This window comes from Miscanthus floridulus, chromosome 2 (assembly GCF_019320115.1).
Source record: "Miscanthus floridulus cultivar M001 chromosome 2, ASM1932011v1, whole genome shotgun sequence".
Classification (NCBI taxonomy): domain Eukaryota; kingdom Viridiplantae; phylum Streptophyta; class Magnoliopsida; order Poales; family Poaceae; genus Miscanthus; species Miscanthus floridulus.
This window is the reverse complement of record NC_089581.1, coordinates 57605361-57632587: the sequence shown is the minus strand read 5'-3', so window position 1 is coordinate 57632587 and position 27227 is coordinate 57605361. Positions and strand designations below refer to the sequence as shown.

General features: G+C 43.0%; 1 protein-coding gene across 3 annotated transcripts; it reads right to left on the bottom strand.

Moving 5' to 3' along the window:
* Nucleotides 1-10541: 10541 nt before the first annotated feature.
* LOC136524512 (phosphatidylinositol 4-phosphate 5-kinase 9-like) lies at nucleotides 10542-17750 on the bottom strand. 3 transcript variants are annotated; one of them, XM_066517871.1, is made up of 10 exons: nucleotides 17474-17750; nucleotides 17136-17205; nucleotides 14857-16318; nucleotides 14119-14286; nucleotides 13726-13891; nucleotides 13481-13591; nucleotides 13189-13376; nucleotides 12944-13096; nucleotides 12349-12513; nucleotides 10542-12219 (listed from the first exon to the last, which is right to left on the bottom strand). In XM_066517871.1, exons 3-10 carry the CDS (start codon nucleotides 16257-16259, stop codon nucleotides 11952-11954), a joined length of 2622 nt encoding a protein of 873 aa, XP_066373968.1. In that variant the 5' UTR covers nucleotides 16260-16318; nucleotides 17136-17205; nucleotides 17474-17750; the 3' UTR covers nucleotides 10542-11951. The 3 variants fall into 3 exon arrangements, with proteins under 3 accessions (XP_066373968.1, XP_066373960.1, XP_066373964.1); XM_066517863.1 differs by having other exon boundaries at nucleotides 10545-12219; nucleotides 12349-12511; nucleotides 12939-13096; nucleotides 17474-17747; XM_066517867.1 differs by having other exon boundaries at nucleotides 10545-12219; nucleotides 12349-12511; nucleotides 12939-13096; nucleotides 17141-17205; nucleotides 17474-17747.
* Between the last annotated feature and the right edge of the window lie 9477 nt (nucleotides 17751-27227).

Genomic DNA, 27227 nt, shown 5'->3' with positions numbered 1-27227 from the left:
AATGGTAACTGCAGTGGTAAACAAAAGAATTCAGTTACCAAAACTCACAAAAGTAAGGTTATTAACCACACCGTATATGTTGTTGTTAACTGCAACTCAGGATTCACTGCAAATTGAACGCCAAGTGTCAAAATCTAGACGAGATGACCCCCAGGCCACTATAACCGTAAAACATCTAATTTAGAAAAACACCAAACCCGTCCTTTACGGCCGTAAATGCCATAATTCTGAAAACAGGTCAAAATTTAACACAAGTGCAGGAAATGTAACATGAATGCGGAGCTAATACAAAGGATAACTTCATGGAACCATCGTGTTAACACAACCGCGACTGTACAACTCTAATTTGCTTAGCTGAGAAGACAATCTATCGTGACTGTCAGTCAGAATCACAAGTTCAACGCAATTACCGCATTCTACTGCCCACGAAGTACAACTAGAGTAGGGGGGAAACAAAATTCACTGGAACATATCAAACGTTGGCAACTTGACTGCAACGTGGGCAAGCATCTGCCAACAATGCGGCCCATAAGCCCCGACTCCTGAGAGAGAAACAGCAAGGCAGCTGATATACAGAGAGTTACAAGCGGGAGGGTGGCGACATCTTATCTTACCGTGATCTGGAGCTTCCCGACACGCGCTGTGTCGACGGCGAGCACGGGAGGCAGCCCCAGGCTCGCATGCAGCGCATCACCATTGATATCTGGGACGCCCGCGCTATGATAGTTAGAAGGATTAGCATTCCTTTTTCCAGGCACAAACATTGCAGCGAACTCTAAATGGTGGAATAAATTTAAGACAAACAAACAAGAACCAAGATATGCAAAGGAATATAGTAAAAGGGCACCAAAATGCTGAAATATAGGTAAATACCATGTTGCATCTCCTCGACGGCGAGCCCCTCCATGTGTTTCCAGTAGCAGTTTAACAATCCCTACTTGCACTGTCGTTCCATCTGCAAAAGAATTGATCTTTACAAACTGAAATCTATAAAGTCAAAAGATTAACAAAGTCTGAAAATTTACATGCGGGGCGTTCATAATATTTTATATACTGGCATGGGATGGAGAAAAAATGGCCTTTCATTTCACAAACGTGAGTCTTACAATCCTTGTTAATTCCAAATATCTACATACTCATTCAATAATTGTTATATGACAGTGCACTATTTCACTTGTATAGACACAAATGCAAGGATTTAAACGGAGAATATGCACGAGGTTGCTCATTTCTGATCGCAACATGAGACGACAACAATCGTACCAAAATCCTATCACGGTCTGAACTTTTAATTCATATTAAAAATGATCCAAATGCATCAACTTATACCAGACTGTACAAAATATGCTGGGTCTAACATTTTCCTTGATGATTCCTAGGAGGAAGAGTACTATGCAAACAATCTGGATGAACAACGCCAGCACGAACAGGCTGAAAATTCAAGCGATGTTTAAATAATAGAGACTAAAACTCCAAACCCTGAGGCCAGCACGAAAGAAGGGAAAGGAACGAAAGGAGGGAAATGAACGAAAGGAACAGGATCTGAAAAAGGAATAGGAGCTCAAAATAGGAAAAGAGGACTACCGCCAATAAAATTAGTTGTCAACACTCCTCCTATTGTCGCAGATGAATTTAGTAGCGAATCTATCGCTAAACGAGTTCAAAGGGCCAAGCATCTAGGGAAACAGCAGACCACCCTTTTAGGCCTTTTTAGAAGTAATGTGCTGTCTATTTAGTAAACTATATTTTATCTTTATTTTGTCCAGATGGCTAGAACGATGTGTGTTCAGACCTAAACGATGTGCTAAACTAAATTCATGTGTGTTCAGGCGCAAATACTTAGTCAAACATTTTCTTCAGCAATTCCTGCAAATTTTTGCAGCGGTAGACAAGGCTACCCTCTACAACAAACATGTGCCCCCATGGGAAGAGGTGTAAGTAGATGCAAACTGTGCACAATTGCAAGCAACACAGCTGTATAAGAAAATATATTCCCAGCACAACTTCTAAGCTGTGTATAATTCTAGTGATACATTCAAGGCAAACAAAGTACTTCAAACCTTTGTAGCTTTCGCTGGGGCATGATCACACTTTTGGTCTGGAGCTTGACCACAGTCTATACCATGCTCCAGTTCCACGGTAGCCTTTTCTACAGCGGGTTCACATCTTTCAGATTTCTGGTACAGTTCCTCAAGCTTCATTTCAGAAGCAACCTAAACAAGTATAACCGATTTGTCAAGTTTCCTAACAACGACATTCATGATACAGCTGACTTGGCTACAGAAATAAGATGGAAAACTCAACCTGAGAACAATACATGAACATTGTTGTAAACTACCCTCAAGCTAATTTGGGAACTGGCTGAGAATAATGGAATAAATAAATTCATTCCTTACCGTTCCAAGCAAGGATGACTCACTGGAGCTGGTACCTTCTGTGTCAAAGATCACTTGCTGTGAAGAGCTCCGAGATTCAGGATGCTTCTCTTCTATTCAAAGATCCAATAAAATCATCACAAAATTGCATCAGAGAAAGAAATCATTCAATCTATTCATTGAGAAATCCAAAGAAGCTTCATGTTTGAGTTGCATAATTCAGTAAAATTAAATAAGCAAGTACTCCATCTGTCTTAAAATATCAAACAAGCTAACTATATAATTATTTTCATCTACTTATCTTGTACCAAGTAGCTACCGCTAGTACGTTATTTCAGTTGTATGCGGTCTCGGAAGCTAACCATTGTACGCACAGCAATGTGTTTAGGCTCTATGGGCTACAGTATTGACAATCATTGGCAGACAACTGCTAATGAAAAAAAAAGAACACACGATCAGTCAGTTATGAGCCAGCCTGCCCTGACATGGTACCAATCTACTATCGTATTGCCCACAGATCATATCATACATTCAACCATGAATTTAAGAGGTCTGCTACCAAGATAGTGCCAAAAGATTCATTGCAGACTCATGACACAATACAAAGAAGTTCGCACTTGCATAGTAAACTGCATCATGATGAAACAGAATGAAATAGTAAGCATAGTATAAAATGGGAAAGAGAAGGTCACCTCATCTTCCTAACAACATTCGCCATCTCCTCTCTCTTCTTTGCTCTCTTGTGAGTACCAAGCTTCCTCTTAGCCAACTTGAGTGCACGCTTGTCCTTCCCAACTTTGAGAAGCTCAGCGATGCGTTTCTCATAGGGAGCAAAACCAGCAACCTCCCTAGTCAAGCTTCTGACGAATGTCACCCTCTTGGTAGCTTTCTGAAATAAAAGGGCCATGACAAAGATATAAGACCATGATGCTAAAAAATAAAAATAAGAAGTCATTAACAAACAGAAAACATTAAGAAAAACTAAGATAGCATCATGTCAAAATTCCATCAACTGATTCAGGAAGTTGCATTTAGCGAGATGTTTTAGAAACAAAATCAAAATGTGACTTAGCTTATATGTCATGTCTCGCCAATAAATATTTGCCTCTAGAACTAGCGACATGAAGTAATGAAATCCTCCGATTACCAAAGGTGAGATGAGACATGATGATCAGTATGAACTTTGGGGCTGCTTATTAGTTACAGTAATGATCCTGGTATCATTTCCACAAATGTTTTAAAACTATTCCCAAAGCACCACACATAGCTTAGTAGACTGGCCAATTCAGATCATTCAGTGGCAAACTCACATTATGCCTCAATTTTACAACCCAAACCAGTCATAATGTAAATTAGGTAAAACTTCTGCTTAGGAATCATGTGCTAAAAAAGTGCATTTAGTAAGAAGTTTTAGAAACAAAATCACAATGTGACTAAGCTTCCACGTTATGTCTCACCAATTAATATTTGCCTCCAGGACTAGCAACTTGGAGTATTGGAAAATCTCCAGATTGCTAAAGGTGAGATGAGGCAAGAAACACAACAAAGCTGTTTAAAAAAGGACTATTCAATGTACAAATGTTTCTACGCCCATAGTTTTTTCGTCCAAAAGCAAGAGGCTTGTTTGACCTAACAATTCGAATTATTCAATCATCAAACCTCATTTATCTAACATTAATGATACACCAAAAGTAACATTGCAGTTCAAATACGCAAAACCAAGCAAGTCATGCACTAGAGTATGTGATCCAGCAGAATCCACCATACCAAAATGCCAATCTCTTACCAAGTCAAAAATAAAATTATTGCACAAAACAGTTAGCGTTCTTTTATGTCCAATACACAAATCATAAAATCATAACCTGCAATTCAACTAAGATATATACAAGAAGCACGGCACAAAATAGCAGGATTTTGCTCCTTTAGGCTGGATTACACCTGCAATTGAGATCGCAGAGCAGTATTAAGAGATCGGAGGCTTCAAAACGGATATTCTTACCCCTTGCGATCGGACGGGTGAAGCGGCAGCTCTCGCTTGGTGACGACGTGTCCCTTGTTTATGCCAACGAAGAGACCTGACTTGGCCTGCGTCGGTGCCATGGCCGGTCTCAAGCTAGCTCTGCTGACCTGAAACTAACGCAATCGAAGAAACCAAATCGAATTAGACACAAAATGAAGCTGAGATGAAACGAACGCATTCAAAGAAACCAAATCGAATTAGACACAAAATGAAGCTGAGAGACTTGTAGCTTCAGGTGCAATTGGGATTGAAGACGACGCTTGAGGTTACCTAAGTGGGGCACGAGCAAAACCCTACGTCGCAGGGCCCAGATCTCGCCTCCTCCACCGCCATCGCCGGATCTACGCGGTGCCGGTGTAGGAGCCTGGCAACCCTCCTCGTCCTCCTCCATGGTGTCGATCCCCGCCATGGCTGCTGCCCGAACCGCCACGTCCGCAAGTGCACCTCGCCGCCCGCACCCTCCCGCAAGCGGGGACGGTCACCGCCGCCACGAAGGGGAGCGCAGACGCCGCCGGGCCTGGATCTCGCCTCCTCCATCGCCATCGCCAGATCTATGCGGTGCCGGTGTAGGAGCCCGACAACCCTCATCGTCCTCCTCCACGGTGTCGATCCCCGCCATGGCTGCTGCCCGGACCCCCGCGTCCGCGAGCGCACCTTGCCGCCCGCACCCTCCCGCCAGCGGGGACGGCCACCGCCGCCGCAAAGGGGAGCGCGGACGCCGCCGGGCCCGGATCTCGCCTCCTCCACCGCCATCGCCGCCAGATCTACGCGGTGTCGCCGTTCGCCAGGGACTGGTGAGGAGGGATGGCATGCCCTGGAAGCAGCAGCCCTGCCCTCGCACTCGCCACCGCAGCCACCGCCCTCGTCCTCACCCCGCCCGCCGCCGCAGCACACAGAGAGAGAACAGAGCGACTGAGAGAGAGGGGCCGGCCTGCGTTGGTCCGAAGAGAATTATACGTGAAAAGACGGCAGTACTTCAATCATCCCTACTACTCTAAACATTAATTTTCTACCATTGATTTACTGTTCTACCCTCAATTACGTAAAATAATTTTAAAAATAGAAAATTTCCCATTTTTTTCATGTGCTGATCCGATCAATTTTAGTATGCACCCGGTGCATATGGTCCCACCATTTAGTACGCACTTGGTTCCTCCCGGTACCTTTTAAATTGGTTCCTCTTGGTTCCTTTGCCTTTTTAGCCGTCGGATCGGTCCTCGTGAGCCGTCCATTTTATGACAACCATTGTAAAAATTCTCACATCAACTTACAAGATGAACGTGATCAGTTCTTCTTGGCTTCTTAAAAAAACGGACAGTTCATTGTGAATTCTATGTATAAAGACCTTGCCAACACTGGAATTAAAGTTTCACAGGATATTTGGCATCTAAAGACACCACTAAAAATAGATTTTTTTTGTGGTTTACTGTGGCTTCTTAACCAAAGATGAAGAAACTGAAACAAAAATACGTCTTTTTTTTTGCGATAGGGATGATACAATTCAACACCTTATGTTTTGAGCTGAGTGCTTGTACGCTAAGCTCCTTGGAGGGAACTTCATCTTAGTTTAGGTTTCAAATCCCCCTTGAATGTCCATGATCTTTTTCATAATTGGCACAAACAAGGTAACAAGGTGTTAGATCAAATAAGTTCTTTTTGATAAGAGGTGTAGCCAATTAGCCATTTGTTGGATATCATGTCTTACATGAAATTATATGGTTTTTGATAAATGCCAACTCAAAACTACTTTGCCGGTCTTATTCAGAGAAATACATGGACTTTGACATTGAGCACAATTACTACGGTGTGATGACAACAAGAGCACGTCTCCCAAGTTAGCTGACGCTAGAAATTGTGGCAAGGCAATTCTTTGTTTAGTTTGGATGACCAAATAATTTGAAATTGAATTCTTAGTGAATTTTTTTTATGTGTGGTGTTGCTAAACCTTTGTAATAAGTGGTATGCTTACCTTGTTTCTTTTTCGTTTCTCAGAGATGAACCCGTAATCTTCTCTTAAATTAAAGAAACGGTTAGAGCATCTCCAAGAGACATTCTAAATTCCACACTCTATATCTTCATTTGGCTAGCCATTCCATAAAAAATTCTCTTATATAATTGAGCATACTCCAACAGACTAACCATCTCTCACACTCCATATTCTAGGAAAGGAGGAGAAAGGAATGGAATTTTAGAGCAACGCAAACATGATCTAGCCGTTAGTGTCACATACGCTACATATAGCAAGGCACACCAGGCCAACCAAATTTGGCTTCCGACCCTCACAACAAGCGCATCAAATGGAATAGCAAAGTGTTGGCTAATCTATTGGAGACCTGATTTCTTATATGATAACTAAAAATAAAAATAGCAAGTTGGATCCTAAATTCCTAACTCTCTTGAAGACACTCTTATGTATATATTATTATTATTGTCTAAACTGTGAAGGAAACATGGCCACGCGCAAGGGCCAAGGCCCAACGCCTGCACTCGGCAACCACCTCACGTCCTCAAGGCTGGGCGCCTGGGCCTGTTTTGCGCTCCCGCACCGACGACCAGACTGGATCAACGCCTAAAAAAGAAAAAAAGAAGAAGAAAAAAAAAAGACGCGTGGTGGATGGTGGTGCTCCAACGGAAAGGCAATGGGGAAGGAAAAAAATATCGGAACTGCTGGTGCTCCAGTCCGGACGCTCGTGCCAGCTGCGCCTACGCGCGCGGGCCGCGCGCTCGCTCACACGCCTGCGCCTGCTTTAGGTGGAGGTTCACGCCACTCCATTCCCGCGCATGCGCGCCCCCACGCGGGGCCAATCTGAGTCACGGCATTGCAAGTTTTTTTACTCTCTCTCTCTCCTATCAAATTTTTGACATATACATAGAGTATTAAATATAGATAAAAAAATAATTAATTACATAGTTTGATTATAAATTACGAGATGAATCTTTTGAGCCTAGTTAGGCCATGATTGGACAATAATTGTCAAATATAAACGAAAGTGCTACAATGTCCAATACTGATTCGTAACCTCAATCTAAACAAGGCCCACATCTCGATCTGCGCTCGCTCTCATTTGTCATTTCCCACGCTTGCCGCTCGTGCCGCTCCGCTTCCACACGCGTGCACGCGGGCTCAGCAGCCGCAGGCAGGTGACTGTGGCAGGTGGCTACAACATTCAAATATTAAATTTATTTTTGCAACATCTAGATAAAACATTTACAATATACGTTTAAAATAGATAAAATATTTGGGACATACAGTTGAAAGATCATTGCAACATATGCAACATCCTGATCTACTTTTGAAACATCCTGATGCAACACTTGCAACATACAAAAGTAGATAGATGAAACACTTGAGATGTGCATATGAAACACTTGCAATATACATGTACAAAAAATAGATGAAACATTAGGGATAGACGCTTGCAACATACGTGTACAACTATTGCAACATATGCAACATTCCCATCTCCTTTTACAACATCCGCATAAAATAATTGAAACATACATCTGAAACAACCGAAACACTTGAAATATAGGCTTGCAACATATCTGAAAAAACGTCTAGAAACACTTGAAACACACCACCACCGCACGGACATGACCTACCAGGTGGGAAACAACGATGGCGCAGGTCTCCCCTTCCTTCCGGCGGCGCGAGGTGGATGGGGGCGCAGGCGTAGGCCTCCCCTGCTTCCCCTTCCGCGACGGGAGAGGTGGATCGGCGTGGCACTAGGTGGTGGCGCTCCTGATCTCGTACTGGCACGAGCTGTCGCCGCTTCGGTGGAGAAGGCCGTGGCGGGTCCGGCGCGAGCTGTCGCTGCTTTGGTGGAGAAGGCGGCCGGTGAGCTGGAGAAGGCCGTGGCGGGCCGGAGACACAGTGGAGAGGGAGGAAGGCGAGCAGCCTGGAGGCGCAATGGAGAGGGATCAAGGAGGGCGGGGCGGCGCGGCGAAGCGCAATTGTAGTAGATGACCACCATGGAGAACGTCGGGGCGGCACGGCGAAGCGCAATTGTAGTAGAGCGCGTTTGCTTGAGCTACGGTGATTTTTATAGTTAGAGGCTTCTGGACGAGAGACTACGACTATTAAATCATTGAGCTGGTGTCGTTACGGCCACGAATGGGAGCGTCTAAAGGATCGGACGTCCTCACCTTGGTATTTCTGAAAAAATATACGTGGTGTACGTGCGCATGTGCCCCTGTGCAGATTGGATTAATGAAATTAGGCTATTGCTCTATTGGACTTGGGTCTTCTTCACTCCAGGTCCATGATCAACCTACTATATTATACCTAATCAGGAGAACTAATCTGGTGGTATATATGACTTCGTCGGCAGCTCCATCAGAAAGGGTTGCATCCCCGGTGACGACGACCTAGCAGTGGTTGCACTCTTCAGTTTCATGGAGTTCTCTGTAGATCAGGTGAATGCTTTTCTAGACTTAACAACCGTGCATTATGTATATTATCATCTATAATCCTTCAAAAGAAGTTGACAGCAGATTCTGAAACTACTCATGTGTCGTTCTCCATGTGGATCGTAGTCCTACTAGTCCATCACATGTGCCCTCGCGTCGGTGGTAAAATAAATAAAGCAGCATCATAGGCACACGGTTATATATACTGAAAAGGTTACAACAGCAGCATAGTGCATAGAGACATGCTTAGATTTTTTCTGCCGGAAACCTTGAACCTTATGCACAAGCAAAATAAATCCATACATACAGGAAATGAAATTAAGGGATCATCATGAGAAATATAAGGTGCCAAAGAAAATAAAGGGGATTTTTTTAGGTTACCATACCAAGACCAAGCAAGTTCAGGGAGGAAGAAATAGAGCATAGCATGGATTTACAGAGGTGCTATCCATTCGTAGATGTACCGAGATGTGTTCCCATTTCAAGGAAACGAATGGATCCATTGATACGTGCATCTGTGTTTAATAAATGGAGAGATGGGATGGAGATTTAAGCAAACCATGTAGGTTTTCTTGTTGAATCCGTCAATCTCTATCATAGATCAGAAGAGAGCCCATCAAAAGAAGGGACAGAGATTAAGGGAAAGCAACTACCTTTTCTTCTCGAATCCGTCAATGTCTAGCACAGATCAGAAGAGGGAAATAGAGGCGACCGTAATAGGACTAATAGAGGAGAGTGATGTTCTTGCTTCACCTAGGAGATAACAAGCGAACGGAGCAGAGGGAACTGTAGCGGAGGCACCGGAGGCCATAATCGTCGGGGCTAGGCGCGCCGCCGCAGCACCTGCCGGGGGCTCACCGCCGCCCCACCCGAACCCAGAGTGGGGAGCCGGCCATGGCGGGGGGGGGGGGGGGGGAGGGGGGTGGCCGCGCCCACGCCGTTACGCCGCCGGGCCGGGGAGTGGCCACCGCGAACGACCGAGCCATGGGCGTCGGCCCGCCCGCGACGGTAGCCGGCCGGCGTGCGGCACCGCGTGGGTAGAGAGAGAGAGAGAGAGAGAGAGAGAGAGAGAGAGAGAGAGGGGAAGAGTAGAGGGAGGGAGCATCCCCGTGGTTGGGGCGCACGGAGCAGCCATGGCGGCGCTGGCAAGGGCGGCTCGGGGAGGGGAGGAAGAGGCTGCTGGCTGGATGTGGAAGCGAGGACAAATTTCTGGAGAGCCAATATTTTTTAGAGCAACCACCGATAGGGTAACACGTTGAGCAAACAGGAAAGGGCGTTGAAAGTAAATCTGGACCGTGAAATTAGAATCTGACGGATGAAATCTTTTTTACTACCGTGGATGTCCTGAACAGCGGCTAAAAGCCGCCTGCTTTGATATATTAGATGCTATTTCCTACGTTTTGCTCCAACAGTTGATGCCGGTAAAAGGAAACGATGTAACTAAAATAATGTTTAATTTCATATACTTTTTATTTTCTCCTGCTCTAATATTTTTTAACTAAATTGGGATAATTTTGTACAATGGTTCTTTAAAAGGTGGGCCAGTAAAATGATGTTACTCTTTGTCGTATCCATGGTATTATACATTGTTTATCTTAATTTATCCCTCAAAATCCCACAACAACGTATTGTAGTCCCTTCATAAATTCTTTTCGTGTACAGCACAACAAAATTCTCGCAGCAACGCGAGAGGCATCGTCTAGTTTACTTAAATAACTAATTACACTAAGAAACCATTACTACCACTTCAGTTTGCTTCAATAAAGCAACCAGAATTTTTTTTAAAAAAAATAAAGCAACCAGGAAACCGATTCTTCTATACATTTCAGGCTATTGAATACTGACACGATTACTACCGGCGATAAGAAACTCAAGAACTGCTACTTGTACTTGGAAACAATTGAACAACTGCCCGAAATTACACTCCACCGAGAATTGTTCATCTGGTACCGAGTATCTTTCATGCTTCTATTTGAGTCAGTATGCAGTCAACTTTTATTTCTTTATCTTTTTCGCAGGTGAGCCGTGAGGCATACTCCTTTCACTAAATTTGTATTGGAAAGCTTAGATAAACACGTCTTCTTGTTCCAGCTCTGCTAAATTATCACTTCTTTCGCAGGTGAGGCATAGCCCTTTTTTTTCTGGTCGCAGTTATAAGACCGGTGGTGAAAATGTGGCAAACTGGCAACTGACATTGAAAGCGAAATGCAGGGACCGGACTTTTAGGGGTCGAACTCTTTCTTACTTCGTATGCCCGTGTCGTCTGAGGATGCCGACGCCGACTAACGCGAAGTTGGCACCGACGAGCACCTTGTCGCCGGAGAGCTCGGGACTGGAGTACGGTGGCGCGGGCTCGGAGAGGTGTCCTCTGCGACCAGGGCTGCTACCATGACTAGGCGACTAGCATTACTCCTGGCTCTCTTCTCTATTATACGACTAGCTGACACTGTTTCAACAAGGAATGAGGGAAGAGATGCTAGTACCAACTCACCATACGGTTTGCATCGAACAGATTTGCGAACTGGCCTTCTTATTCTTGCTTCCATTTCTTTTCATTTTGCAATAAAATACATATTCCTTTTGTTTGTCCTACAATGTATCGGATATTGATGCATATTTTTTGGGTCTTATAAGCAAAATAGCCTCCATAGCACCTTATAACAGATGAAACACGAGCCAAAGGCAACAGGTGCTTTAGCCTTCTGCAACTGTCGAGATATAAACATAGTGATTCCCAGAGCTCCATGGCGCCGTTGTCGCTAGAATCCTCGCAACTCACAAGGTAGCCGCATCTACCCCTGCTCCAGTCCAGTATGCCGTGCCTACTCCGGGAAGCCAGCCGGATCATCCCAGGGGCTCGGGGCAAAAACCTAGAGAAGATCTATTTGCTTCTGCACAATTTCCCTGACGAATCTCATCTTGCTGGCCATTCTTCCTGCCAATTCATCCAGGAAGGAACAGGCAAGCTAGTTCACCCAAGAAGGAACAGGTATGCACTGAAGAGAGTGTAATGCTTTTCTGATGCTTGCAAGCTCCAATTTTGAAGACATGAACTGTCGTGGGAATCAGGTTTCATGTGCTTGGCCAACATCACTCACAAAGCAGCAGCAAGTGGGGCATCTTTCAAACAAGTATTGGTTGATGACCTATGAATTCTCAGGGAAGACGGTCTGGATGAACTTCAAGAAACGGTCCGAGTAGAACTGGGGGTCCACAGCAGAGATTGAGACCGAATCATATTGCATGGACTTGACAGCATGCTCGATTTTCTTTGTCATGTTGTACTCTTGCAATATGTCAATGATGCCTAGGTAGAGGACGACATCATACACCTCACGAAATGGTTTGCTTTCATCTTCCTTAGGGATTTGCTCTGCCCTTGCAGGCATGTTAACTCCTAGCTGGATCTGAAGCCTGACAAACATAAGAAAGGCATTAAAAAAAGAAGCTGCTGTAATTCTCCCCCTTTGAAACTACAAGCACTGTGCCAGTGCAACAAAATTTCCACAGGCTACTCAGAGTATTTGAACTACAAACAATTACCTGGCTGTACCAGGCAGCAGAAGGTCTACTTCACCAAATCCAGCAGCTGATGCACGCAAACGGCTGCCTCTTATGTGAGGACCAACAACAACACTGTTCTCACCACTGCTTTGAACCAAGACTAATCCTTCTGGATAGCTAAGGGCATCATCTTCTTGAGCATCTGTGCCAACCATTTTTGACCAAACATTAGCGCACCAGTCTTAAAAAAAATTAACATGGAAATGCACAAGTTAAAGCAATAAAAACAGGCATTGCAGATCAATAGCAACTATCAGACATATTTGTACATCACACAAGACAACTTAAGGCTGCCTAGCTCAAACATGATTTGGAAATTAAGAAAGTTTAGGACTACGCAACATGCTAAGGATTTCCAGGTAATTTTGGATGTTGGGATGCATAATTCGAGCTCCTTTTGAACAAAAACTAATTTAAAATGATCATTAGCTTGGCAACTACAGCCTACAGGCTCCAGCTGGACACAAAGAGTAGATATACTTCACTATTGAAACGAATCAATGAGTATTTTCCTTACACTCAGGGAGCAACATTTTATGGAAGGTGTTAGGCATGTCCTTACTCCTCACCTTCTTCTGAAACAACAGTCAACCTATCTGCTGCCATGCTCCGGTGATAGGATGCACGTGTCCGCAAGTGCTGTGGAGCTCTATAATGAACACCAAGCAGTAGGCTGTAATCCATTATCCGCTGTGTTCTCAAAAAATCACTGTCTGTTTCAATCTGCCTGAAGAATAATCAACAGTATTTGAGATAAGTGTAATGTGATCACATAACAGAACACACAAGAAGCATGATTTCTAGAGAAAATATGCTCACTTAAGTAGAGCCTCACGCCAGGAAGGTTCAAGATAAAAGGAATAGTTAAGATCCAAATCCTTCAGAGTTGTGTTCTCGTCAATTTCAATTTTCTCAGTAGAGCGGCCTAAAGATGAGCCTTTCAAATCAAACCTCCGGTGAATTCTCAATTCAGTGCAAAACATGTTTCCCATTACAACAAACCGGAACTGCAATTTGCAGATATTAAAGAAGGACCGTTACATTAAAAAGGAAGGGAAAAAACTAAACTAAAGAAACCTTAGATGAAATCGGTGCTGATGTCAATCATTACCTTTTGACCACTAGAAGGTTTCACCCTGTGGAGGCCAAAAAACTTAGTTATGAGGGTGTTCTCATAGGTACGGACATGATCATAATAGTTTGGAAGCATTCGTAAAAGAACCTACAGGATAGTATAGAGTCATGAAAAGTTCAATTTCGCTTCCTAGGCAAATGGTCGTACTATACATGCACAAACTATCCAACAATCATGACAGCTAAGAAATACAATCTCTGTAGTCTAAATAGATAATGGACCTGCACTTCAGATTTTCGGAGAGTCTTAATCATGAACCTATCATCTTGTGACAAGAAAAAGACACTTCCACTCTTTCCAGGGGAAGATAGTTCCCTAAGAGCAGAATTTCCGCATATGGAGATCATATAGTCTGCAGCATCAATCTTGAACATCTCTCTCAAATTCCTACAAAAGTGGATTGATATTGTGTTTTAAAGTATGAGTCTGGAACAGAGAGAAATTATAATTTAAGTCAGGAGAAACAACAAAAAGAATATGTCAACAAGAGGTCACAATGAACAAAATTGTGTTAGCTAAGTGTGTTGAATCTAAAGGTTACTTGATCTGCAGTGGATAAGGACATCGCATCATTTTTAGATGCACATATTGGCATAAATGTCAGAGATGCGGACCTGAAAACCATGGGACAGTAGTCTTTCCATTTAAAATCTTCCGCTGAATGTGAAGGAGTAAGCCGAGATCCTTCTTTTGGGAAGTTCATCCAGAAACTTGCTCTTGGTCCAAAATCTGAAGCACGAACTTCACGTTTTTGAATTGGTGTAATCTTTCCAACTGTGTACCTAAGTACAACAAAACGTTGCCGATTTCAAATATACTTAAAAAACAATCTGTAAACATCATACTCTGGATTTAATTAAACAACATGTATGTTGCAGGAGTAGCAGTTCCTAACACGAAAAGCGCAAGTTGCAAGCTAGAGGCAGTAATCACTACTTGCAGTAGTTCATACTTCTCAATGTACCATGCAAATGGCACTACAAACTTTGAATGGGGCGAGTTCCAAACCATATCTGTAATGTGTTTATGAGAGATACAATCTTTTGCATTTTTTTTTCAAAAAGCAACCACTACTTGCTGGTGTACATCACTCAGACCTTACATCATTGCTCTCTAGAAGCTAAATAATAAATGATACCAACTATTTTTTTTAAAACACATCATTGGTTGCACAAGCCTGATGACAAGGGACCTGTTATTATATGGCATGATATTACTATATGGTTGCAAGAGAGGATTATTCTATAAACAAGAACATTCAGTAGGGAGTAGCTAGGCCAGTAATAGCTGAACAAACAATGTACAGTAAAAAAAAGAACGCAAACTGAAACCATGATCTCAGGAGGTGCTACCTGATTCCAAGCTGCAGGCTGAGCATTAAATCATAGCTTCTGTGTCCCTTAATTATTGTCTCTCCAGGCTTTTTTGTGTCCCTCACTATTTTCTTCTGGTGGCGTTTTGTCTTCTTTGAGGAGTCTGAAAAACTCCTGTCAAGAACCACCTCACTGATTAGAACACCTTGCATGTATTCTCTTTCAAGTATGGGCAAACGTGAATCACTCAAGTTTTCCAAGCTTTCTAGGCCAGAACTTTCACTCGATTCATGGCCAATAAACTTTTCAATAGCCACCTCAAGACTCCACCGTCTTTCCAAAGACACATTCTTCAAAGGAGGCTGCTCAGTTGAATTCCTTTTGTACACAACATCTGAAGATTGCCTAGTCATACCAACCTTCATATTCCCCATGTCAACCGAGGAAGAGTGAAGTATGCGTGAACCATGATTTTGCTTTCTAATGTCAGGCAATACACCACGGTTTCTTAGATTATTGATATACAGCTCATCGTTAACAGGAACTCTGCAACCGTTCGGATAGAATTTACCTTTCCCATCCTTCAGTCCCCTTGTCCATGTTCCAATATAATACCCGCATTCATTCCATGTATAGATTCCATACCCATGCATCAAGCCATCCATCCAGTTACCCTCATATGAGTCCCCATTTTTCCATGTAAGAGTTCCTTTCCCTGACATCTTGCCACTTTTCATGTTGCCAACGTAAGTGTCCCCATTCGCCCATGTGTACTTCCCATGACCTACTATTTCTCCCTGAATCCACGAACCTTCAAACATGTCTCCATTTGGATATGTCTGATGTCCAAGCCCATGCTTGCGATTCAACTTCCACCGTCCCTTGTAGACGATTTTATCTGGACCCGTATAGGTGCCTTCACCGAATACGTAGCCACTAGAATACTCACCCTCATAGGTGGCTCCAGATGGCCATCGCGTCTTTCCTTGCCCATGCCTCATCCCTCTCCTCCACTCACCCTCGTAGGTGCAACCATCTGACCAGCGATACTGGCCTGAACCCTCTGGTGTGTTCCCCAACAATAAAGGGGCAGACCCAGTGCAGGAGGCTCCCACGTGAGTGGGGTCTGGGAAAGGAAAAAACCGAGGCAAGCCTTCCCCCCGCAAAATCTGCGGAGAGGCTACTTCCAACCCGTGACCTGGTGACTCAGTGAGATAGCTCTCACCACTGCACCAGGCCTGCCCTTCTGTGTTCCCCAACAATGTGCCGGAATAAATATCTCCATTAGCAAATCTGATCTCCCCAACTCTGAAACCATGGCCATTTCCCAAACTGGCCAACACCTCCTTTTCTATGTTGCAACTAGTGTCTCGGAATAAGTCAACCCTTGCAGAATGGGAGACCGCTTCTAGATCATTTGGAAGAGCCACAGGGGCTGTCATGCATAACCCCTGGGAGGACTGATCCACAAAAATGCAAAAGCTAATATCCAAAGCACTGCCTGAGAAAGGTTAGATGAGATATGTAAGCCATACTATATATAAGACACACTGGTATTAACCAAGTTATAAACATTCCATTTTTAGGAACTTTTTTCCACAAATTGTTATAAGATTAAAGAAGGGCGCAGAGAGGCTACAATGAACAAACAATCTGTCCTACTGAGAGAACAATATGAGACACCCTGGCGTTAATTTGGAATACTTGATGCTTTACCTTATTTCACCTTATTAAGGTGTTTGAAGGAATTTTGCTCAATCTTGCTGAATTTACTATGGTTCTTTCTTAGTTACCATATTTCATGCATAAGCTGAAAGTCCCTACTGAATATTTGATCAATCCTGATTTACCTCAAGGTGTTCCCTATTGTTCTTCCTGTAGGGAAGATTGTTTACTGTAGCATCCCTATTTGTGGAGAACAATTTCTAAACATTTCAATCAACGATAGATTGCAATTAGGAATTTGTAGGTATATATCAATTCATATATAACATATATGAAAAGAAAAATAGGCTCAAAACTACCTCTAACCCATGCTCTACACAGCTCAGCCTAACCATGTGCTACACATACTAAAGCAAGTATACTAGAGACAACACCGACATGGTTCAGAGTCTGAGAATCATGAATATAGTCTTTTTCTTTTCTTTTTACCTTTTCTTAAGAAAAGCAAAACAACTGATCATGTCTGATTCAGTGAGCGGAAGTACATACATGATCACTGTAGTTTTGCATGGTTCTAATCGACAACTGTGAGTTTTATTTTCAGAAGAGTTACATGAGTCTACAGGAGACGTAAGGAACGGGGGCAGGCTTACCTCACCACTTTGGAAGGGGAGCTCGCCGGAGGGATTGGAGAGGCCTCGTCGCCGGCACTACCTCGCAGACCTGCAGAGAGAGAGGAAGAAGAGGTGAGGACGGACCGATGGCGAGGATCCGTGCGGCTAGCGGAGAGACAACTAGTCTCCATGTGAAAAAGAAGAAGGGGGGACAGTGGAGGAGGGGGTGCGCTGCAGGCCTGCAGAAGCAAGGGGAGGGGAGGAGCGGTGCTGTACTGCTGTGGACGGCGCAGACCCGGGCCACCGGATCCACGAATCGCGCAGACCCGGGCCGACAAGGATCCGGCCGTGGGAGGAGGCGATGCGCCTAGACTCACCCGGAACGGAGGTAGCGCGCCTGAGAGGAACGGTTTTCGCCGGAGGAAGCGGTGAGGCTCGCGGCGCCTGGAGGCGGCGCAGTGCAGCCTGGGAATGAGGAAACGGGAGGCGTGCCCGTGTGTTGATCGGCGGACGGAGCCACGGAGGCGTCTGGCCCGCTGAGGCTGAGCTGCTGCGGCCGACTCTCTGCAAGTCCTCCAGTGGACGCTGCGGCCTGCGGGCTCTGGCGTCTGGCCTGTGTGGGGAGAGCACCTCTCGTAGTAGACGTGGTCGTGGGGGGTTAGCGATTGGATTTGGCCTCTTGGTCTTTGGACCCGCTCGCCGATCGTGGTCGTGGGGGGAAAAAAGGGCGAAAAGCTAGATGATTGAGAGATTGAAAGGGAAACAACAAACTATTATAAGTACTAATTAAGTATAATGGACGACGTTTACAGTATTTTATTGATGTCTCTACTTACTCACTAATCTTTCCATCTTTTGGCTGCGGTGCCTATATTAGCCCAAATTAAGTAAGTAGGCTGGTGTGACATGTCATTTTGGCTGTGATTGGGTATGAGGCCAAAGGCAAAAATTTCATGTACTACCAGGACTTGCACTGCTAAAATAATACTTCCTTCGTCATGACACGTTCCATCAGAGGTAAAGTCATGCTAAATATATTCTGATTGAGCTTTAATTTTTCTTATAATATATTGTCAATTGTTAAAAGAATTAATGTCATCTTATAGCCACTCTGAACACATATCTATTGATTTAAGTTTTATGCCGTAAATTTGCATATGATTTAACTAACTGCTGATTAAAGGTTGTAAAAACAATTTGGTAGTTAAATATGTTTATTATTTCTTGACGGAGGGAGTATAAGATACTCTGTGGTTGAGTGATTATGTTTATTTGGCTTGATTTTCAAGACAGAAGCAATTTTCTTTGCCATTAGCTCGGATGGTCCAGCATAGAATGTAAAGAGACACACAGCTGGTTCGCTGGTTGATTTTTGGGCTGATAAGTCCGACTGGTGCTAGTTTATTGTGAAAAAAAAATACTATTGACTGACTGATAAGCCCTGACTGAAATCAACACGCGAACAGGCTTCATTGGTGGGAGCAGGTTTTGATCCCGAGGGAGGGACGGAGTATGGGCAGAGTGGTGCCTTGCATTTTTTTTTTGAGGAAGCCTTGCATTTCTTTTGTTTCGTTTTCTGTTACCTAGGCGATCGAAGGCTAGATAGAGTACTTTGTTAATTGTACGAAGCAAGGCGGGGTAGCAATAATCTATTATCCATTTGTTGGATGCTTTCCTAGGGCAATTGTGTTGGGTCAGCACAACACATCAAAAGTCAACGCCCGTATGAGCCCACCTGCTAGTGGCGTTGACCTAGGTCTGTTTGAATCTATTAGCACTGCCTGTTCAGAAATGGTAATAGTATTTGATAGAAGAAATATCAAATTTTATAAATTTTAACCAACAATTAGTCAAATTGTATGAAAATTTAGAGCATAAAACTTACATCAATAGATTTAAGTTAAAAGTGTCTATAAGCTGATATTGATTTTTAAGCCATCGACTTTATATTATAAGAGAGATTAAAGATATAGAATCCTATAATACTATTATCGTTTTTGAACAGATGGAGTAAAAATTAATAGCTAAAATTAGTACTGGCGGATCTAAACAGACCTGCTAATAAATCTGCTAATTATTAGTTGAAGAGATGCTAACTATTAGTTTCATTAGCATGATTAGAGTTGTTAATAGGTGCTAATAGTTCATATACATATTCAACTCACTGTCCAACTACCTATTAGCAAGTGGATCCAAACAACGTCCTGCTAAAAATTAGCAGCTATAGCTAGCTAATTTTTAGTGCTAATAGATCAAGCAGATCCTTAATATATCTATTAATTAGCGCGTTATCCACGCTAAACGAACGCCCGCCCATATAATGTATTGACATGGCACATAGTTAAATAAGGGAGAAGGAAGTTGTATCATGGTAGAAATGAAGCTTAGCATAGAACCCAAAATTAGAAAAAAAAAAGTGTTAATATTTTTGGTCTATTCATATAGAAGTACTCCCTCCGTCCTGGAAAACTTACTATTCAATCAAAATTTGTCCGTGAAACTTGTTATTGCAGCATTTGGACAGCTATTGACCTCCGCGGTTATCAACTCGACCGCTTATCTTTCTTCTGTTTGTCCAACCCCCATCTACATAGCTTCGTGCAGATCCTTAATTACAGTTACATGCATAGTAATTAACTGAGCCAATTAACCATGTGTTTCTATAGAAGATGTCTAATAAATAGAGATACCATGGTCATTTGAGTTACACACCAATACGATACAAAATACTCTAGAATGACATTTTTTTAGGTAGAGGGAATACATAACAATTAGGCCCTGTTTGGATGCAAACTATTTTTAAAGTATTGGAGAAATACTATGTTTTTACAAAATACTTTTGTTTTTTAAAGCGACTAGGTGTTTGGATGCAACAAATCTTATAGTTTCTAAAATCATGTTTTTGTCAAAACTGTGGTATTTTTGGAGTTTTAGAAACTTCACTCGTGACCTCTTTTTTCTAAACCATGGTTTTGTGTCTTTTTGGCTTATAAAACCATAGTTTTGTGATACTACAATTTTCAAAACTGCATCATCCAAACAGGCCCTAATTGTGTTCAGAGGCTTACAAAAAACAATAATATGATACAATGCATCATATGAATTAATTTTACATGCCTATTCAATGTTATCATAGGGACGTGATAGTCTTATTGATAGCATTATACTCCCTCCGGCCGAAGATGAACTAGATTTTCAGTTGTCCTAAGATCTAGATTTGACCAAGTTTGTATAAGACAATATTAACATCTACCATATCAAAGAGCTAAATTATGATAATACATTTTATAATGTATCCATTGAAGCTTATTTGATATTATAATAATTATTTTTCTATAAATTTAATTAAATTTAGACCGATTTGGCTCAGTACAACTAAACTTTTCTGATACTCTCTTCATTCCAAATTATAAATCGTTTTAGCTTTTTTCTAAGTAAGTAAATATCTTTTGTTATGTATTTAAACATATGTATTTAAATATATAACAAAAACTATATATACTTAGAAAAGCTAAAACAACTTGGGTCCTATTTGGATCCCACCAGTTTTTAAGAATCTGGTTTTTGAAAACTGGGTGGAATCAAACATGCTAGTTTTTGCCTAGTTTCTTCTATTAGTTTTTGTCAGATTCTTAAAAACCAAGAAGATGTTGATATCCAACTTTTGTCAAATTTTTTGACCTTGCGAGCAATAAATGAAGCAAGATTCTTAAAAACTGGAGGATCCAAAGACCCCCACTAGTTTTTTCTCAGAATCCAGATTTTAGAAACTAGAGGTAAAATCTGGGTTTTAAGAATCTAAAATGCATCCAATCTAGATTTTAGAAACTAGAGGTAAAACCTAGTTTTTAAGAATCTAAAATATGTTCAGCTGATAGTTTTTGCGGCTGATAAGCCGGCTGCTGCTATTTTGTTGTGAAAGAAAAACACTATACATAGCTGATAAGTTCAAGCAAACAGTACGTAAAACTCATCCAAATAGGCCCTTGTAATAGCTTAGAGCCGAACCCCCCCCCCCCCCCCCCCCCCCACCTGCCGTTTGCAAGCGAAGGTTTAGCAACATGTTCGCGTGCTCGTATATGATCGTGGATTATAAGTTAGAGCATTATTTTTCTCTCGCACCAAACCAGCCAGCAGTAAATAATCCACGATCATTTACGGCCTGCCAAACAGGCTGTAGATCAATCGATGGATCAGGTCTCGGGCGTAGTTCATTAATTAAGTACCACCGAGGAGATGCATGATTAAGGCTCAATCATCGATGGATAGATAGAATAATAAAATATATATTTGTTGGAGTTGCAGATATATAGACTATAAAACTACTACTGTATACTATAATTTTGGAACTCAGAAGTCTGCCGCTCTTATCACGGCCGGCTAAACCAAAGGAAGCAAACTTATCGCAGAGTGCTTCCTCTCTTTTTGAATAAATCAACCTAAAAAGTTATCTTACGTCAAAAAAAAATTTGAGGTCTGATTGAATTTATAGAAAAAAAACACTAAGATTTATGATAACATTAGATATACCATAAACTATATTTTCATGATATGCTCATTTGATATCACAAATATTTATAATTTTGTTATAAATTCGCTAAATATAAAAAAATAACTTATGACAGCTCTAGCAAGCAATTGATTTATTCAGGGACGGAGGTTATATATAACAGTAGTATCTATTCTATTAGAGAAAGCAATCAACAGAGGTCACTTTCGGGTGTGCCGCCGTGCCGGCAACACATGTGATGTCCAATGCATGGATGGAATTACGCGCAATATGTATTTGGAAGCACCTCAGCTGCCTCCTAACATCGTCCATCTATTTCCTTCGTGTTTCTTATGCATGCTGTGATACTGGAAACTAGATGTAGGCACTGACACGCATGGTGTGGATCATCTTTACTTGTCTTGTAAACCACCGCTCGCCACTCTACGCGTAACACGCGAAATAGACATAAGTGGATAGTGTTGAATTTAATTGGGCTTAGCTTATCATATGTTCAATTAAATCAAAATAAATTTCAAGGCCTAGAATAAATACTATGTGCAATAAAGGTGTAGTCCCATATGGGGACTGGCTAGAGGTTGAATCAACTTAAATATGAATCTATTGTGAAATTGAGAGAGGTGGAAGGTATCCTACACGAGTCATGGCTGATCCAAGCAACAATGCTGTGTCGTGCCTTCGGCACTGGTTCTGCTTCAAGGTACATTCTCGTTTGTTTCTTTTTCATATAAATATAATCAGTATGCTTGTTAGCATTGTTAGCGGGTTAGTCATATCCAAAAAGAATAAGATCACACCTACACATGATTAGCACGATTACCTTACCGTTTTTCTAGATTACTTAATTGAGTTTCCACGCGCCCTCTATGGCTCTATGTACACAACCTTACGAGTTTCAGCAAGGATCGGAGTATTTAATTTTTAGTTTCTTCATCATTTGCATCCCCCCTCCAATTTTTGGCTTTTGGCTTTTTGAGAAATGACATGGTTAGGACGTTCGGATAGACGCGCGCGTCTGGACGCCCACGCAGCCTGCCCCTGTCCGTTAATTCCCCCCGCCCTGCACGCGCACTCCGCCCCCATCGCTGCGCGCACATGTCCAGACGATTCATCTTTGACGCGCAGCCCGCCCCGTCCGCCTTGATTAGACCCGCTCCCATCCGTCTGGCTATTCGCCCTGCCCCCGCACGCACACCCCACCCCGTCGGCCCCAGCGCTACCGCGTGCCACGTCCGCCGACTCGCCGGTTCGCCGCGCCCCATTCCCCAGCGCCTATGACGTGCCACCATCACTCCCCGCGCCCCTGACTCTCCGAGCAACATGAAACACTTGAGTGCGACATACGTTGTCTGAAACAGATGGAACATGCATTTGCAACATTTGTGCGAAACATATGCAACATTCAGATAAAAACACTTGTAACTTGCAACATGAAAACACTTGCTGCAACATAAGACTGAAATAGATAAAACATACTATTGCAACATATGTTCAAAACATATGCAACATTCAGATAAAAATACTCACAACTTACAACATAAAACATGTGCTGCAACATAAGGCTGAAACATATGAAACATACTGTTGCAACATATGTGTGAAATATATGCAACATCCAGATCAAAACGCTTGCAACATACGTTTGGAACAGATGAAACATTTTTAACAAACACTTGCAACATGCCTCTGAAACACTTGCAACATGTGCAACATCCTCGATATGCTTTTGCGACATCCATATAAAAAAAATTGCAACATACCTCTAAAACATCTAAAACACTTGAAAGATACATTTGCAATATAGGGGAAGGGAGGCCTGGGGGTCGTCGGGTGGGAGTCGGTGACAAGCAACGACGCGCGAGCACCACTAGCATCCAGTCGCGCTCGTGGGTACCCTTGGGTCAGCTGGGGACGACCCGAGACGCCCTGACACATGCGCCCAGTGGCCATCGGTAGGGGCGGCTACGGCGAGGCATCCCGGCGGCTTAAGGGGTTGGGGAAGAGGCCGCATCATCGTTTGAGAAAACAATCATTTTGCTTTTCAAACAAAACAGTTTAACATATGACTTCTGACGAAAAAAAAATCTATGTTAGTTCCACGTGGGGGCTGCCTTGGGCTGATTTTTTTTTTTTGAGCAAGCGCCGTTTGGAATCAGTTCTCCTAGGATTCTATGCTTTATTACGATGGAAAAACCAAAGCTTAAAACGCTAGTTGCACAATAAAGAACCAAAAAGGACCGAACAGAGCATCATCATCTTCATAATTTATTGACTCAAATTATTCATAACAAAGGGTATTATAAAAGGATAATGCAACTTGACTACTTGAGCTACCTATTAACGATGACTATATATTCCTACTACTTACGTAGTTCACACATAGGGTATGATTTCAAATTGTGGACGATACTTAAACTAGAGTTGTTAGCAGCTAACGCCCGGCCCATGGCGCGACAGTGACATATTTGAAACTTACTGACACGCTAACAACCATTCTCGTTTCTTAATCTGTATAATCAGGTTGGCACTTGCTCTGTACTGGTTTAAGAGGAATCGTATAAACAAAGTGGCGATCTGCAGGAATAAGATACGTAACACAAATAAAACAAACCGTATCATCACTGTTAGCTTATGTATTCTGGTACATTGCATCTAGGACTAAAGCAAGCTTTGATCGGATGCTGCATATATTATTACAAGGGAAAGCTATCTTTCACTCAGTCAAGTGGTCTGCACCTTTAATTTCCAAGACTCATTGCTTCAACATCCCAGGCTCAGTTCACACACCGGGCTGTCGTTTGGATTTTCGTAGGTTAGAGTGCAGGTTGGGAGATCACCAGAGTTTGCTTGGGGGCATAACATGTACTACTGCAGAAACATTTTTGGAGGTGCTATTGTTTTCAGGAAACAGATTGACTTTCAAACCGTCCCTAGAAATACAGTATAAGAGGTCAACTAGGAACGGTGTACATCAGGCTTTAGAGTATCTTCAATTCCATCCATTGCGCCTACTTCCATTTCTACCAAACTTTGGTATATGACATGTAAATTGATATCAAGTAGCCGCGGGACACTAGAAAAAAGTACATTTGACTAGTGGACACTTCGACTTGAGGCTAAATTTCTTATGAACACCATCATGATTAAAATAATGGTTTTTGAGCTAAGTAGAAGAGAGAAAGGTGATGAAATGCCTCATTTGCCCCTGGCTCTACTGGTTAGACCCTTTCTTTTTCCTCCATTCCCTTTTCTTATGTCTCCTTTGGAATGGAGGAATTTTTCTATTTCCTATGTTTTCATATGAAAATGAATTGTTCTTGTGAAATTCCTTCGCAATATAATTCTGTGTGCATGTGCACGCCCTTGTCGAAGTCACGTGTCGCGCTCTAGAACACTCTTAGGTACATCTCATCCGAGTACGAGCTCATTAGCAGCAGGTAAAGTTGAAGGAAAGGAAGCTCCTCAGTGGTAGAGAAGGGCACCGTCCACAGTGTAGCAGGCACAAGTGAGAGAAAAGATGTGGGAAGGGGCGGAAGAGAGACGAAAAACCTTGATGGAGGCGTTGAAGGGAAAGAGAGGGTTGGACACTCAGACATCCTCCATGAGGGTGAGGGTTGGTACCACTCATTGGTACCACTAGAGAGAAAGATGGTTATGGGTTGTTATGGGCTTAATACTAAGAAAATGAACATCCATAAGGCATGAACCCTAATGTTTTGAATGCATTTCCTTAATTGATTTCCAAAGCCCATGAATATCATTAGTACCTCCAATCCTATCGTTTCTTGTTTGGATTAGCGATAATCTCTTCTAGAAATTCATGTTGAGAATCTTCTAGTTTTGCATTAGCACTGCTAGCTTCAATTTATGATTACTTATGAGGTTGGTATGTGATGCCAATTCCCTATGCATGAGAAGAATCTTCTAAGTCTGTAGTTTTAGGACAAAATTGGGCACAAATTTAATCATGATTCAACTTCCAATCCAATTGAATTTAACATTTCTAGATGAGGAATTAGAGAGAAGAGAAAAGCTCGAAATGTAGATTCACGGTGGGAGAAAAGCTCAAATTGTAGATTCATAGTGGAGTCTTCATTAGCTAGATCTTTGGAGAGTGGTGGGGAGCTGCCGGCTAAAGTGCTATGAATGCTGGGAAGAATGAACAAATGTCGGAACACTAGTAGAGAAACAACTTTTGATCCACTTCGAAATTTGGCTTTAGTCCTGGTATTTTTCGCGCCGGGACTAGAGAAACCTTTAGTCCTGATTGGTAGCTCCAACCGGGACTAAAGGTCCCTGCTCAATGGCTACTGCAGCCGGCTTTTGCTGCAGGGGACCTTTAGTCTCGGTTGGAGCTACCAACCGGGACTAAAGGTTAACTTTTACTCCCGGTTGGTCCCTCCAACCAGGAGTAAAAGTCTACTCCCGGCTAGAGGCTCCGTCCGGGACTAGAAAGGGGCCTTTAGTCCCGGTTGCTATCTCTAACCGGGACTAAAGGTCTCCAACCGATTGAGCTCTGTGGAGTGTCAACTACAAATCATCAATATACTAGAATGGAGTGTCAACTGGGACTAAAAGTCTAGGAATCAACTGATCGAGCAGGTGAGGCATCAATAGAGGTAAAGCTAATGTAGCCTCGATGGACCGGCTAGACCTGAATCCCACACATAGTGTCAGGTTCATAAACATGGGGTCCCTCGAGGACCGGCTTCCACGCCCGAGCTCGGCCCAGGAAAACAACATATAGTTCATGGGCCGGCCCAAAAATCTAAAACACAGCGGGCCAGAAGGGTAGTCCGGTCACTGACCGGAACGTCTACCCTTAAGAACAAGCGCCCGCTCGTCAACTTCTTCAGCCCACCTCTCCGACTGGAGCGCTCGCTTCGGGCACCAGCCGTCTCTGAGCGGTTTCTCCAATTAGAAGGCCTGAAACACTGCTTCCTACTCCGACCCCGTGACCAGGGCTCGTGGGAACCCTACTCACCGCTCTTCTTCGACCGACGCACTGAGAGCCGACTAGAGCCATCCGACCGGGGGCTCCCCGTTCGGAAGGAACCAGAAGACGTGCGAAGAAAGGAAAGGCATGGCTCACAAGTCAAAACCACTATACCAGGGACCATACCCTACACGAAGCAGTGCTCTGTAGCCACCCTAACACAAAGTATTGTAGGGCCCGCTAAAAACTCCCATATGGTAAGCCCCCGCATGTCTCTGGACATCGATCACAGTATGGGCTCTAGGATTTGCCATACCGGGTGAACATAGCGTGACTCCTCACATGCCACTAGGCATCAAGAAGTATTTGCAGGTACCGGCATCCATCCTTCCTGAAGAAGATATCTTGACCTCCCGTGCACATCTGACATCCTACAGCGACATCGACAGTATTGGGGGGCGTCAACCATTATTCAGTTTTCATCAGCGTAGGCAACAAGGCTTAGAAACATCCATACTCTCTCCCTCTCACCTGTAGAGCCATCCCCTTCATCTATAAAAGGGCATGCACTCCCTCCAATGAAGGAAGGTCGACTTCTTCAAGCTCAGACTCACTAGATCGACATCAACACCTCACAACCACAGGACCACCAAGTTCCGACTATAGCCCTTCTGGTCGGAGCCAA

Coding starts and splice junctions, on each gene's coding strand:
- LOC136524512 (XM_066517863.1), bottom strand. CDS start 16,259: ATGACAGCCCCTGTGGCTCTTCCAAATGATCTAGAAGCGGTCTCCCAT. Junction 14,287..14,856: donor AGCCTGCAGCTTGGAATCAG/GTAGCACCTCCT, acceptor TGTTGTACTTAG/GTACACAGTTGGAAAGATTA. Junction 13,892..14,118: donor TACTGTCCCATGGTTTTCAG/GTCCGCATCTCT, acceptor CCACTTTTGTAG/GAATTTGAGAGAGATGTTCA.